We start from the raw sequence: 15,271 nt of genomic DNA on the forward strand, positions 1-15,271 counted from the left end.
CTGCATATTTGATTCTGGGACAACACCATTTATCGAACAAGAAGCACATTTCACTCTCAGGCACGTTTGTTAAAAAGTGTTAGACCGGCATTTCATATAAATGGAAACATTAAAGACACAAGCATTTAATTCAATGGAAGACCTAGGAAAAATTTTTATCCTTCAGTTATTTTTCAGGTGCCTATGGGCAGCTGAAAAGTTTGTGTTTCTGAAGGAATGGAGAAATAATTTAGAATTCTTTTTCACAGCAAGCCTGGGCTTCTCCAGCAAATTCCTAAGGTGTGTTTTATCCCCTTTCTAGTGGCATCAGTGTTCCTGAAGGTTTCTGTTCTCATCTCTGGGACCTTGGCAGTGCAGTGTGAAACCCTCTGGCACAGGTCTGTGCCTGCTCAGGGTTCAGCTGCCAGATGGCTCAGAGCCGCTTTGTGGCAAATCAAGGCTAAAATTAGAAAAGCAAGTGAGAAATTATGGTCACACACAATCTTTTGGGCTTCAGTGATACGGGATTGAACACTTAAGGAGCAGCTCATTCCGTGAAAACTTTAGAGCTGGAAGACTCCTGTGTTTACAAGACAGGCTGAGATCTAAACCAGGAATTTTGCCCTGGAACCTGTTTAGACTGAGATCCAGGAGCACATCTTGCTGCCTTAGCAAACTTAGATGGTAATAACAGACTTCCTGAGAGACTTCCCTGTGTGAGGTGGATCATAATAATCCATCCTCTTGCACCACATCCAGGCTGGGAGGTTGTCTGGCCCTGCTTTAGGAGGTGTCTCCAGGGTCGTGGAACTTGACTTTATGAAAACAGCAGGACAAATCCAGTGTTAAATTTTATACAAGTTCTCTCCCAGGTCTCATAAGGCTGTGGAAGAACCTTAGAAGTATTGCTGTCAAACCACTCCTTATTTCAGGAATTGTAGCAACTCAGAGAGAAGTGCTTTTAAGAGCTCGTGAGCTTGTTTCCAGTAAAATATCAATAAGAGGAGACTGGGCCTTGTTCCATAACTCTTTCAAAGCATTGACACTAAAAGCTATTAAAATGCCACCCAGGGTCTCAGTTACAAACTGGGACCCATCTTGGTCATGAAGCATTTTGTGGTTACCTCTGCAGATGGGGGTGAGAGGACAGTCTTTCCCCAGGAGTTCATTTTTGAAGCACCCTGGGTAGTAACTCCAGCTCATACACCAAGAAAAATCATCTTTAACCTTTGCAACTTGCCCAGACTGCCCAAGACAAGTCGTTACGGTGTTTGCTTTCTTTGGGAAATTTTCATCAAGGTGAAGACAAAGCCAACATTTAAATCTTAAAATAGAAATAAATGAACTAAATGTCTATTGAATTCTAATAAAATTAGTGCTAATTTCACTGCACCTGGCTTTTTTCATATACACATTACATTTCTGGTTACTGGCAACGTTGAGCTCAATACCATTGCAGGTTCTGACAAATGGATAGAATCAATAATGCACTTTTCTAAATTAGATTCTGCTACTGTAAAGAAAGATCTTTACCTCCTGCATTAATGTTTCGAGCCAGGATTTTTGTGTTTCAAAGAAAAAGAAATGCTGGTGGTCACTCACTTTAATTGGTCATGAATTATTCACTAACTCACGATTCTTAAAAGTTGAAAGTCAGGACAAGAAATAAATAAATAAAGAAGGGACAGATACTTTAAGTGGATTAGTTCTACCATTACACTGAAGTTAACAGAGCTGCTTTACTCCATCAGTGTCAGTGCAGCCTCTGCTCTCTCATTCTGACAACCTTGGTTACACAGCCTGCTGTCTAATAAATTCACTTTGGGGCATCTGGGCACCTGTGAAATTGCAGAAATTAATATTGCCCAGTCGTAGCCATGGTGTGGCTGCTCAGTGGGAGACCAGGGAGAAAGCACAAGGGATATTTTTCCCCAACTCTGACTGATCTCACATTGTCCCTGTCGTTTGCCCAGGGCTGTAACCTGGTGACAGAGCACTCTGATTTGGGGGTGGTGGTGGCCATGCCCATGTCCCCAATGTCCCCAGCTGTGGGTAGGGCAGTGCAGAGCAGTTCTTCTCATCATCCAGGGGCTTCCTGAGGGGAACCATTCCTGTTTGCTCACTTTCCAGTCTGTTGCTCTCTGGTTTTTGGCTCACACAGTAACTTCATCGATCCTCCCAGCCCTTGTCATTGCCTGCAGTGGGGACTGAGGTAGTTCATAAATCCACCCACTGCTCAAACTGAGTGGGCAGCAGGCACAGGGGTGAGCCAGGAGAGAAGAAGGACACACAGGGAACAGGGAATCCATCCCACATTTCAGAACCACTGTTAGCACCCTGGGTTTGGTAAGTTTAAACACGAATGCACATGGGCTGCTTCAAAATGAAATAAAAATACTTTATACAATTTGCATGGGATTTTAGGGGCAATTTCAGTGAGTCTACAGTTTGAATGGGATGGGATTTTAGAGGCAATTTCAGGGAGTCTTCAGGTTCAAAGCTTTCCATGCATGGGCAATGACACCTGGGGGAGCAGGGGCTGATGTTCTTCCCAAGCCCTCACCCCTGCTCTGGCCAATCTTTGCCTCCAGCTCACCCCAGAATTTTTGTCTGCATCCCATGAGTTGTTTCTAGCCATGATGGGATGCTTTACTCCTTTCAGACCACTCTTCTTGCTTCCCTGAGGCCCCATTTTAACTGTGTGTCTCCACTGGATGTGTTCCAGGACCATGTTCCCTCTGGTGAGCCCAGACCTGCACCTTCCTGATGCTCCCCAGCTTTGTCTGCACTTTCTGGCTCAGGGAATCAGTTTTTGTCACAGTGCCTTATGTTCCCATTAAGTTCTGTAATATTGAAGCAATTCTGTCTCCAACCACAGTCTTTGGTTATTTGGCTGCTGTAGCTTCAGTGAAGAGTCATTGCTGAACTGTCTTATGTTTCTGCTTTCTGACAGAGTGATGTGGTCTTTTTTTAAGACATAAACACATCAATTTAGCTGTATTTTAGCCTTGGTTTCTGCAGGGATTTCTTAAGCAGGCACTGCAGAGAAGTTTGATGACATTAATATAATCATATACACATAAAAACCACATTATTGATTTTGAGGAAGAAGAAAATGAAGGGAAAAAAACCCAAGAAACTTGCTTTTATCTGCTCCAGGGATAATTTGCTGTTGCTAATGATGCTTCCTTTCCAAAGTACCAGTCTTTCCTGTGGAGCTTTGGTAATGAACAATTTTGCCATTTTTACACTAATGTTTGTCTGATAATGTCTCTACTTTTTTTTTTCTTTTTTTTTAGGAATAACTCCTGAAATTTGAGAAAGGTTTGCTTTTGATCAGTTCTGACCAAGTCCTTATTAAAGCATCCAAAGGGATTCTGACTTTCAGTAGTCTGCAAAGCAGACTGGTTTGTGCATTTAAATATATTCTCTAAAGTTAGTGGGGACTTTGATTCAAACACAAAAGAGAAAATCATCATTGTCTTTCTGTGAATATAAAAATTAAGAAGCACTTTGTGATGACTCCCCAGCATCTCCAGTTTAATTATCTTGACCTGTCTTAGAACTTTACTTGCAACATCTTATTTCCAAAATGCAGTCCATTTGTGGGAATAGGACAGAGTGCTTGGAATGAATTCCTCAAGCTCCAAAACAGAGCAAAGGGCCACCACAGTGCTCTCCTAGAGCCTGGGATGGGAACCAGAGGACAGAGGGTTTCGCTGCAAGCTCAGGAATAAACCCTATTAATAGTTTCTTAGAAGACCAATGGCTGTGTGTCATTGTGTTCTGGGTCTGTGTGTTGGAATAGATGCCACATGAGATTAAGAAATGTATAGAAACACAGTTATTGAGTAGAAGAAGTGATTGTTACAAAAATGGATTAGGAGGATTATCTCAAGCCACTACAGCAGCAGCAGCAGAGGGTTTTCTTTTTCAGCTGTGACAATTCTTTATTGTTTCTGTCTCCACTCTCATTTTTGTTGTGAGGGTACAGAAAAAGCTTTTTAACAAGGCAAGTTTCTAGTCTTAAAAGGATTCTTTTTTCTTTTATTGTTTAACAATTAGTGCTTAAGGGAAAGCAACCTAGGAAGGAACAGGATCGTTTTCCCCTTTGCTCCCTTCCCCCATGGCTTTTCCTTTAAATATGATGGAACCCTAATCTGTGCTCTTTAGAGTGGAGGTAATGAAATTACAGAAAGGATGTGAAAAGTATCTGTGAAGGTAAGCTAATACTTTCCATTGTGTAAGCCACAGATATACTGCCTGAAGACACATAATATGAGAAAGTTAAAGGAAAGAAATCAATATGAGGAAAGATTTTATTTTTCATTTAGGTTTTTTAGAGATCCATTTGGCAAAGAGTTACTTAAGAAGTATGCTTGGGCCCATTTAATTCTTTCTTAATTCAGCTGTATTTTCAAGATCTCTGAGATGCCAAAGAGATAACTCATCTTATGCAACTGTAATATGTTTATTGAGTGAGTGAGACCCTGCCTGGCATTTCTAATGCATTAAGTCCCAGGTTTGATATTCACTGCTGATAGGGAGATTTGCATCTCTGGGCTCCCTGTTTGTTACCCAATGCTGCCTCTAAGATGTCAGTTTACAGCTGTTACCACAACACTTGGTTCTGATGAGTTTTGTTCCAAAGAGAGCTACGTAACATTTTAGAAATAATAATTAAAAAAAATAATTATTAACATGTTTCGACACCCGTTCTGATGTTTGGCCTTCTCAAATATTAACATTTAACAGATGCACCATTTTTGGGTGCCTTTAGGAAGAAAGGGGGCCTTTTCATGTATTTCAACCCAAATGAATCTCACTTTGGCTTGCTAATAAACTGGTAGTTTGAGACAATAGAACCAATTGTTTGGCACTGTGTGTCTCTGTGTGTATTCCACAGACAGGTCCATGTGTATTCCACAAACAGGCACATTTCCAGGCACTCAAGAGAGATCCTTTAAGCTCAGCAGAAGCCCCAGTTGCCCACCTGCAGTCCCTGCACATCCTGCACGTGACATATCCTGTTACAGGGAGGTTCTCTCAGCCATCTGGCAAGTTCTGGGGTGTTGTTTTTCATTCCGAGACTCTTTAGGGATGTGACCCTGCTGCTTTTTGAGGCTGCTGGCTTTTTGTTTTCAGGGATCCCTCTTTTCTGCTCTATTTAATTTCTTTTTTTTTGGCCTGGTTTTGCCTTCACCTGAACAGGGAGCTCAGCCTGATGCCCTGAGCTCAGAGCACAGTGAGCTCATTAATCTCCCACCCTCAGAAATCCGTAGGCAGGGTACCTGTTGTGGAATTACTTCAGCCGTGGAACCCTGCAGGAGAATTTGTATTTAGTATTGACTACTTCAGTGGGCTGTCCCTTGAGCCTGGGACTCTGTGGTCCATACTTCACCTATCCATTAAAACAGCCTTGTTCCTGGCCACTGCCACAGCCAGAAAGACTGGAGAGAATTTGGCATTTAGGAGTGAATTTTAATCACAAAAGTGTTTGGTTTGAAAAAGACCTTTAAGCTCATCAAGTCCAACTGTTCCCCCAGCACTGCCAAGGCCATCACTAAACCCTGTCCCCAAGTGCCACATCCACAGGGCTTTTAAATATCTCCAGGAATGGTGACTCAATGGCTTCCCTGGACAGCTCTTCCAGGCCTTGACAACCCTTTGGATGAAATTTTTCCTGATACATAATTGAAACCTCCCCTGGTGCAATTTGAGGCCGTGTCCTCCTGTCCTTTGTTCCCTGGGAGCAGAGCCCGACCCCCTCAGCTCCCCCCTCCTGTCAGGGAGTTGCAGAGCCAGAAGGTCCCCCCTGAGCCTCCTTTTCTCCAGGCTGAGCTCCCCCAGCTCCCTCAGCTGCTCCAGCCCCTTCCCCAGCTCTGTTCCCTCCCCTGGAAATGTTCCAGCCCCTTGATGTCTCTCCGGTAGTGAGGGGCCCAGAACTGAACGCAGGATTCAAACCCTGTCTCAGGGAATTATGCTTCCAATGTGTGTTCCTCAGACCTCACTCATCCTGAGGGGATGACACACATTTACATGGTTTGCCAGTAGGTGAATATTTGCCTTTTAGCAAACTCCAACTGATTTCCACCATGAAAGCAGTCCTAGATGCAAACTGCCAGACCAAAGACATCTCATTGAGCTGGTTGATGTATCCCATCATTAAATAGAGACCTGCTGGAATCAGGTGTGCTCTGTGAGGGCGTGAATGGCTACTAAAGCTGCTGAGAAAAAGTATCTTAAAGTTCCAGCTGGGATGGCCACTGAAATCTGTTCTTAAAATTGCCAGGTGACGTGATTTGGCAAATATACGTCGGGGGTATTTGTATATCCACACCTGAGGACTCCTCTGTCCAGGCATCCCAGAACCAGACACTGCAAAGGTTCATCCCATGGTGTGAATCTGCACATGGACCCATCAATCCCCTGCAGAAGGAAGGGAAGCTGTTTTCCAGGAACTGGATGTTCTTTGAGTCACTTCTCTTACAGAAATTAAGCTTTCCTATATCATGCTCGTCTTTTAACAAGAATCCTTAAAACTTTTCCATTATTTGAGGTTATAACAAAATGTATCTCAGATGTAATCTCAGTGTGGGTGACAAATTTTATTCTGCTCCCAAGTTCCCCCTGTGATTTCAGCTGGACATCTTTGTCTGCAGCTCTTGTTGTGAGCTGCTGCACACCATTTACCCCTGGCTGAATTTCATTGCAGAGGCAGATGCATATTAGTAGTAAGTGGCCCAATTCTTGTAAGGTACTTTATGTTCCTTTAAGATGATATATAAAATACTGATCTCTTCAGCAACTCTGATTTTTGCATGCTGCTTCTATCTTTTTAGTCTCCACAGTTGTGCTGAAAATGTGTTTATACATGCATCTGTTCTGCGTGTGAATTATCAAGAGAGAATCCAAGTAAACTGAAAAATATGATTTTCCCGATCATTTGCCTCTCAAATATAGCTGTTTTATGAGATTTCATTGAAAATAATTGGATGGTTTGTGAATACCTGTTAAGTAACTGAACTTAGAGAAAAAAGAGAAATTAAATGGACTGAGCTTCTGAGCTTTCACAATACTGCTTCTTTTAAACAAAATGCTGCATGCATATTAAAAATATGAAGCATGATATGCCACCACTGAAGCTGTTTGCATTTATAGAAGATCAGTATGTTAATTGGTGTCTTGGCTTCTGTAGATCTGTAGAACAGCTTTGATGAGACACTGCTCACAGCCCAAGTCATGTTTGTGTTCTATTCAGATTCACCTGAATTGAATTGATTTTCCCAGTTTTATAGATACAGCTGCAAATTGATTTGGGGGTTTTATATAGCTGAGACAAAGATGTTGCTTTGATACCATAAAAACATCTATTTTGGACTTGGGAGAATTAAAGCAGCTTTTCTTATGCTTGCTTGTGTGTTTGTGGTTTTAGAATATTGTCTCATTCTTGGGTGTAGGAAAGGATCTCAGGATCATCTCCTGTGGAGATTAAATTTCATTTAAATCTCTGGAGTTTAGTCAGTCCAACCACAGGTTGGACATTGATGGGTGTCAGTGCAAATGAAAGGCTTTTTTACAAGATTCTCCTGGGATGTGACTCTGCATCCTTAGGGGTTGATGGTTCTGCATCAGCCAGGGGTGGAATGCACACACTGACTTTTTGAAGTGGTTTCATAAATACTATTTGTTCTTCCAACCTTCAGTCAGGAAGACCCTGTTTGCTTCCTTGGCTTTCTCCCTTGGTCTCTGTTTCCATCCCCTCCTGCCAGCCCCTGTTTTTCTGTGCCAGCTCCTTCAGTCTGACACCCTGGCAGGAGCCTGTTACCTCAAAATCATCTTCAGGCTCTTTGTACCTTTACTGTAACATTTATAAAGCACGTGTTCTGCACTGGAGGAATGAGGGGGGCACCAGTTTAGAGAGAAAAAACCTGGGCAAGAAGTACAATGCAGCATCATGGTCTGCAAAAGCATCCAAATGTAAGTTTTTGGATGCATTTTTTGGGGGAGGAAAAAAGTTGTCTTCAAAGAACCGACCGTGGAATATTCTGTATTCATCATCAGGGAGTCTTTTGGAGTTTTCTTGATCTTTCAAATACTAATATATATATATATATATGTATGTTTTTTCACAGGAGAATCCCTTCAAAGAAAGGATTGTGTCATCTTTCTCTGAAGATGGAGAGGGCAGCCTGAGCTTCAATGACTTTGTGGACATGTTCTCCGTGCTCAGTGAAATGGCTCCCAGAGAGCTCAAAGCAATCTATGCCTTTAAGATCTATGGTACTGTGGGGAGGGGGGGGATGCTTGAGGGTGCTTTTCGTGGCAGAAGGAAACGAGTGTGAGAGTTGCTGGTGACCTCTGGTTCTTTTCTGGTTCAGATTTTAACACAGATAACTTCATTTGTAAAGCAGACCTGGAGCAAACCCTCAATAAGCTGACCCGGGAGGAGCTGACAGCAGAGGAGATCACCCTGGTGTGTGAGAAGGTGATAGAAGAGGCTGACATGGATGGGGATGGGAAGCTGGGCTTTGCAGATTTTGAAAACATGATTTCCAAAGCACCAGACTTTCTCAGGTACTGGGTTTTTTTAGGATATCACTGTGTAGTGTAATACAGGAAATGTCAGACATAAGGGTTTTACTGGAGAACTGTCTGAGGATGACCTGACTCAGTTTATTTTTCTAGAGCATATTCCAGCTCTCTGCTCATGTGAAGACTGAGAGCTCAATGACTTTTGTGTGGGTTCTTCAGGAAAATATTTTGATCTATTATAAGCTCAAATTCATATTTTTCTTAAGCCTATAGCAAGAATCCCTGTTGTCTGTATAGAGTTGTGTGTAAATATTGTCTACATGTTACAAATATACATGGAAACACATTGATCTTTTGTGCTGAGCAGGTGAGAGCATCTTTAATGCTAATTTTTAAAGAACTTTTAAGTGTCCTGCAGAACACAGAACAGTTTCTTTCTTCCATAAATGAAATTTCTGAGGGAAGACATTAAAGCAAAGTGATCACTAAAGCACGAGCACTTGATTCCTGTGAATCCTGAGAAACATCAGCTTCTTGAGAGGAGACACTACAAAGTTAATGTGAATGCCTTTTATACATACCAGGCATTCCTTGGCTAATCAGGTGTGGCAACAGAAACCCTTTTAGAACAAGACACATTTCATCATTATGAGGTGAGGCTCAGGAGGTGTTCTAGTGTTTTGTTTACAGATATTTCCAGCTAAGAGAAAACATTTTCTTTATTGTGCTGCCCACACAGAGGCTGCTGGGGTCAGGTGGAGTTTCCTTGAATCAGTCAAAAGGCTGTGCTGCACCTCAAACCTGGCAGAGAGCAGAGATCCACTGTGAGGAGCTGGAGGCAGACCTGAAGATTCAGCAGAAGCTGCAGTTGCAGGAGTTTCCTGTGCCATGAGTGACTTTACTGCTGTGTTGTAGAGGCTGGCAAACTGCTGACTGAGAATTCCAAGCTGAGGATGGTGTGCAGTCCAGTCATTTCCTGAGGAAGTGGCAGAGAGGAGTGTTTGCTGGTGCAGCCACTGGGATGACTGTCATCATTATTCTTCTTTCCCAAGTTTGTGATGTTCTGAGAAAATGAGGAAATTTGTGGAAAGAACTGAGTATTCAACAGGGTACTCAACAGGGCAAGATGATGAGTAAGAAGAGGGATGGAGTGAGAATACAGGCCTTGTTATAGATTAGGTAAGAGAAAGTAGAGCACCAACAAAACCAAAGGGCCAGGCTACCAAGGGTTGGAAGACTGAGCATCCAGTTGCTCAGTTTAAACACAGGGCCTTGGATCCACCTTCATGACATGGTGAACTCCATGTTATCAAGATGTCTCCTGCATGTTCAGGATGGTGATGTGCACATTTAAGGCAGATATTTTTCATCCTTGGCTTCAAGAGAAATCTTAACTTCCCTCTTCTTTCAGGTTCAGGAGATCACTGAGTCACAGGATTCATCTGTGAATTCCTCAGGCTGAAGAGCTCCTGATGACATAAAGAAGGGTTTCCTTCCAGTTCCTGGCCAAAACACTGACCAGGCAGTTTCCATATGGATAGCAGCTTCTATATGGATAGCAGTATAAAGAAAACAATTTCTTAGCTGGAAATATATGTAAAGAAAATATTAGAATCCTCTCAAGATGCTGATGCTTTTCAGGGTACATCAATATGATTTTTAATTTTTAACCTTTGGAGCTATATTGCAAAATGAAAATATAATAGAAAAAAGTCTCAGAGCTGAGAAAAGAATGTGTAGGTTCTCTGATCTGGTTTCTGTTTCATCCAGAATTAACAGCAGCAGGAGAAGAAGGTGACAAGGTGACAAGACCACTTTTATCTGAACCAATGGAATACTTGATACCTCTGCCTTATTGTGGTTTACTGTTCACTTTGCCTATATAAGTTTTTTTTCAGGATATTCTTAGTCATATTTTTCCTGTGTGCACTGCATCACTGACTGACATATTTGTTAGTACTGAACCTCCTGATCTGAGGAACTTACTCTCATTTTTAAAATACTGTCTAAATGTTGCATTCTAAGCGACACAGTGATTTTGGGATGGGAATCATTGAAGTTTAATGCCACAACAGGGACACCCAGGTCTGATGGGCCCTCTCTGGCAGTAGCCAGGGCCTGCCAGTTTGTGACAGACTGGGTGACATGGGACAAGAGGGCAATTCCTGTGGCTGATCCCTCAGCACAGAAAGCAGTTCCTGTTCTTTGGGTTCAGTGGTGCCATAACAGTTGGACATGTTACCTGTTCATTTAATGAGACACTGCTTTCTTATCCCTGTCTGAATTAACTTCCAGCTCTATTCCTGGCCTCTCATTTTCCTTTTTCTCAGTCTCCAGCTGCAATGTCCTTCTCAGGGGTAGCCATGGGCTGTGTGCAGCCACAGGCAGGGCTGTGCAGCTTCACTGGCTGATCTAATACAGAGCCTGCAAAGCTCAGGAAGTGGCTTAACAGAGATCACCAGCCCTGTTTGCTGGGGTGAACTTACCCTGAACAGCTCCTTAATATTGCAAAAAGATATGAAACCTAAAATAGTCTCTTCTGAAACCTTAAGCAGGTCCATGGAACAAATACCAACCCATCAATGTCCAGAAACAGCCATCGTTTCATTTGGTTTTGCACATCTCCACTTCTTGTGCCCAGCTGAACACATTCCAGAATTTAAATTCAAGGAAGCCCAGGAGTCAATGGATTTATGCTTCCAGCTGCTCAGCTGTGAAAATTGAACACCTAGGAAGCAAAGCAGCAGCCACACTGAGAATGATTGCCAGGGAGCAATTGGAGTGCTGGGAACTTCAGGTTTCAGAGGTTTTGCTGTGAAGCGATGGGCAATCGATATTTAGGAATATCTGATCCCAGAATACCAGACTGGCACCTGGTATGGGATCCTTTTGGAAATGCTGAATAACTTACCAAAGCCTCAGATGATTTTTATTTGTGGTAAAGGATTTCTTATTCCATTCTTTGCCTTTTTGCCCCACCTAAAGCCACTTCTTCACATCGTAAAAGGAGGAAATGTAGGATTCAAGGCAGTTAAGTTTTGTCCCCAGCTCTGCCTCTGCTTGAGCAGCTGATTTGTTCTGAGCCACAGATCATTTTGTTCTCTCTGCTGCTCTATGGGACCAGTGCTTACCTGGCTTCTGATAAACACTGAGGGCTTTTATAATAGGAACTGTAAATTCTCATCATCATTAACATGAGATCTGAAGTTACTGAGGAGGAATATCTTCTTTGCTCTGTGGAAAACCTTTGAAGGCCAGGTTCTCATAACCATGTGCACTCAGTTTTGAAGCACTTTTTTTACACAGCTCAGGGTGTTGGTGTTTTTCAAGCTGCCCTGTTATCCTACACAGCAGGTGTTAATTTTGGCACCACGATCCAGGCTTTGACTTGGTGCGAGCTAAAGTTCATCCCTTGTACATTGATTGATTTTCCTTATCCCTCCTTTCTCAAACCTTTATTTATGACCCTGTGAGGGTTTAATCTCCCCCAGACATACTTTGTGCTGCTGTCAGGCAAATGAAGATGCAGTAAAGCCTGTTTTCTGATTTGTGCTGCTGTGGTTGAGGAACCCCTTTCAGACTGGAAGCAAACCCTGGTAGTGCTGCCCAAGGGGGAGATCTCTGTGTTTGGCTCCTCCCAGCAGCCTGACTGAGCTGTAAATGATAAGGACACTTGCTAGTTCAGAAAATTTGATCTCAGGAGTTTTATTTCACTCAAAATCGTTACCATTAAGAAGCTGCTTGTAGTTTAATGGAAGTGTGAGCAGCCTGAGCAGTGTTCTGTTCTACAAGACTGGTTACGTTTTCCACAGGAAATTGTTTTATAAATCATCCTGGAAGTTTCAGCCTCTCTGAATGCCTGAGGATGAAACATGCTGTAACAACAGGAAATGGAGTTTGAGAGGAATATGGCATTAGGAATACCTGGGAGCTGCCAGACAGAGAAACAACAGATTAAACAAGATGATGGCACTGGAAATGCAGCATTTCCGAAACCTTTGGGGCCTTTACCCAGACAACAGATGTTGTGACTCCAATCCTACCTGAAGTTCTCTTATAGGGAATGTGCATCTCATAAGACCATCCCAACATGCAGATTAATTGGTTCTTAAGGACTCAAATTGGAGCTTGTGACAAATTGGCAAGAGATGCTCAGCAAAGAAACAGGGGAAGGGAATAATTTTTATCAGTATTTTTCAAAGAGCATTTCAGCTGCTTCTTAGGAAAAAGCTGCATCTTCAAAGGCCAAAATAACACTCTGATAAAAATAGAATTTTCCAATAAGTAGATTTCCAGTTAGGTGGATTTGGATGGATTTTTTTTTTAAGGAGTCATGCCCAAAATGTTTTCACATACAACACTACGGGTTTTGTAGTTCCTAGATATTGCCTAAGAGGGAGTTAAATTTTTAAGAGTTTGGATTAATATGGGGCTCTAGACATTTCTTGAGTTGTGAACAAGATGTTTATAATTCCTTTTTTTTTAAAAAAAACCCTTAGTTCTGGTAAGCTCTATGCATCACTCTCTGCTTTCTGTCCCAGTCCTTAGGCTGGTGTGCCAGGCTGTGTCCAGCACATCTTTCACTGTCACCCAGGTTGAATCAATCCCTAGAGAAAAAGTTCTGAGGGACCATGGGGAATGTAAAATTTTATCTCCTCCAAATACATACCACAAGCTCCCTTGAGTGAATTTCTGATCCAAATCTAATTGCTGTAATTAAAACAATTTGGTAAAACAAAATCCCAAAACTGTGCATCCAGAGCTTTTCAGCCTCTCAAATACTCCAAACCTTTAAGGTCTGCTTTGAGCGTGGGCAACAGAATTACAGAATTTACATACAAAAAATGCATAATAATCCCTTCTGATTTCAATCAGTCGAGAAAGAAACATCCAGTTTATCCTGCCATGGCACTGAGCAGAGATTTTAGGCATGTCCTCCTAAAATTGTCTCTCACTGGCCTGTTGAGATGCTCAGGAGCTCTTCTGAGAGCTGATAGCAGTGGAAAGATGTGCTGCTTGCCTGGGTCACAGTGCAAACAGAGAGGGGATAACAACCAGCATCTCTTTGTCCCAGCAAGAGAAACAACAACTTCACCTGCCTGATTTGTCTTGTTTAGGAACCCAAAGGCTGTTCCAAAGCAAAAGTACCATTGGGAAACATTTAGCTCTGCTCTATATCCAATAAATAGGTCAATTTGCACTTGATTTAATGCAGGGCTAAGCTCAGCCCCCTGAGCTGACATTTTCAGAAGATGGAATTTTCTCCCATCATGTTTAAATCTTCTCAGAGTGTGAAAGAAGAGAATCCCTTTCATTACACAGCATCTTCCTTTTTGTACTTCAGGAGAAATACTGTGCATAGTGACAAACGTGTTTAAATCTCTTAATCTTTCTCTTTCTTTTGCAGTACTTTCCACATCAGAATCTGAAGATGTTTCTGAGAGCCAGTGTTATCAGAAATGACTTTGCCAGTGCAGCCTTTCTGAATCTCAGGCACTCCAGGGGCTTTTGTCCTCTAATGAGGGCTTCTCAGAACTCAGCAGGAAGTACTGAAGTAATTCTGGCCCACAAGGAGACAGAAGCATCATGTGTTCTACAGGATACTTGGAACAGTCACATTTTTATCTTCACTGCTGGCCAAGCACTCTGGCAAAGATGGTTGGTTGTTGGGTTGTGGTTTTTGGTTTTTTTCCCCCTCCCTTTTTTTAAACAGTCAGAATCAGAATATTATTAAAGGTATTTCCACATAGTTTTTATATTTATGAATATTTAATACTGCTCTTAAAAGTGCAAAAAAAAAAAAAAGAGAGAGAAAGGTTAGCTTTGGTGTGTTTTCCAAGAGGATTTGGAAGAAAGCACGGGCCTTAACTAATGAGATGCCTCTATCACTGTGTTGGACAGCTGAGGGTCTTGCACGGAAATTCTCTGAGGGGAAAGAACTGCAGCCAAGATCAAGCTCCCAGTGTTGAAGACAACCCCAGCCCAGGTTTGCCTTTCAGCCTCTGAAATGGCAGCTGCTGGGTTTGGTGCTTACCTTCAACCAGTATTTTATGGACCGTGGTGTCCTTATGAAACTTGAAACTCTTGCCTTTTGTACATGAGAACCGCGCACGAGATTCCTTCCTTCCCGAGGGCAGTGCTCCAACTGTGTCCTCACTCCAATGGGGCTCCTGCATTTCACTCACTCTGTGGGCTGGTGATGTTGAATATGGACGAATCTGATCCCCTGTAACTCCTGAAGAAGTTGAAGAAGCACAGAACTCCTCCTAAGGACATGAAAAGACATTTTCTTTCTAAACCAGCTATGCAATCTTTCCCATAAAGTGCATGAATGCAGCTCTATATTTCTCTTCCCCCTCCAGCTGGAAATCAGCTAGATCTTTCTTTTTTTCCCACTTCCAGTATTGTTTAGGTACTGGGGCCTGGAGACAATCATGTGTGTATTAATTACTGTTCTAACAGTCAATAGAAGGGCTCTGTCACCTACATGGCTTCTGTATCAAAGTCATCACCATTAAAACCTTTGAGTCATTCTCTTGTGCTTTGAGGATTTTTGAGGCTGAGCACACACTGATTTGTTTGCTGGTCGTTATTGCAATTACTGTGAAGTTAAATCTTGCAAAGGATGAAATGTGGTGTTCTTATTGGAAAAGTTGCTAGATAAATTAACCTTTTTTATCATTTCTGTAGGGATGGTGATGCTTATCTACCTCAGAAACTCTTCTGTATGATGAGCTGGCAGGGTATTTGCTGTTCA

At 42.3% G+C, this 15,271-nt stretch overlaps 1 protein-coding gene across 2 annotated transcripts in view; it reads left to right on the forward strand.

Moving 5' to 3' along the window:
* The window catches only part of CIB2 (calcium and integrin binding family member 2), a 34,644-nt gene extending 19,597 nt beyond the window's left edge, over nucleotides 1-15,047 (forward strand). Inside the window, exons 4-6 of one of the 2 annotated variants that reach the window (XM_027698093.1) lie at nucleotides 8,115-8,262; nucleotides 8,394-8,556; nucleotides 13,922-15,047. In XM_027698093.1, coding sequence (XP_027553894.1) covers nucleotides 8,115-8,262; nucleotides 8,394-8,556; nucleotides 13,922-13,943 — 333 coding nt within the window. In that variant the 3' untranslated portion in view covers nucleotides 13,944-15,047. Of the gene's footprint in view, nucleotides 1-8,114; nucleotides 8,263-8,360; nucleotides 8,557-13,921 lie in introns of both variants that reach the window. The other variant, XM_027698092.1, reaches the window with a different exon arrangement.
* Nucleotides 15,048-15,271: the final 224 nt, after the last annotated feature.

The sequence above is a fragment of the Neopelma chrysocephalum genome, unplaced genomic scaffold (assembly GCF_003984885.1).
Source record: "Neopelma chrysocephalum unplaced genomic scaffold, ASM398488v2 Primary Assembly neopelma1_124, whole genome shotgun sequence".
NCBI lineage: Eukaryota > Metazoa > Chordata > Aves > Passeriformes > Pipridae > Neopelma > Neopelma chrysocephalum.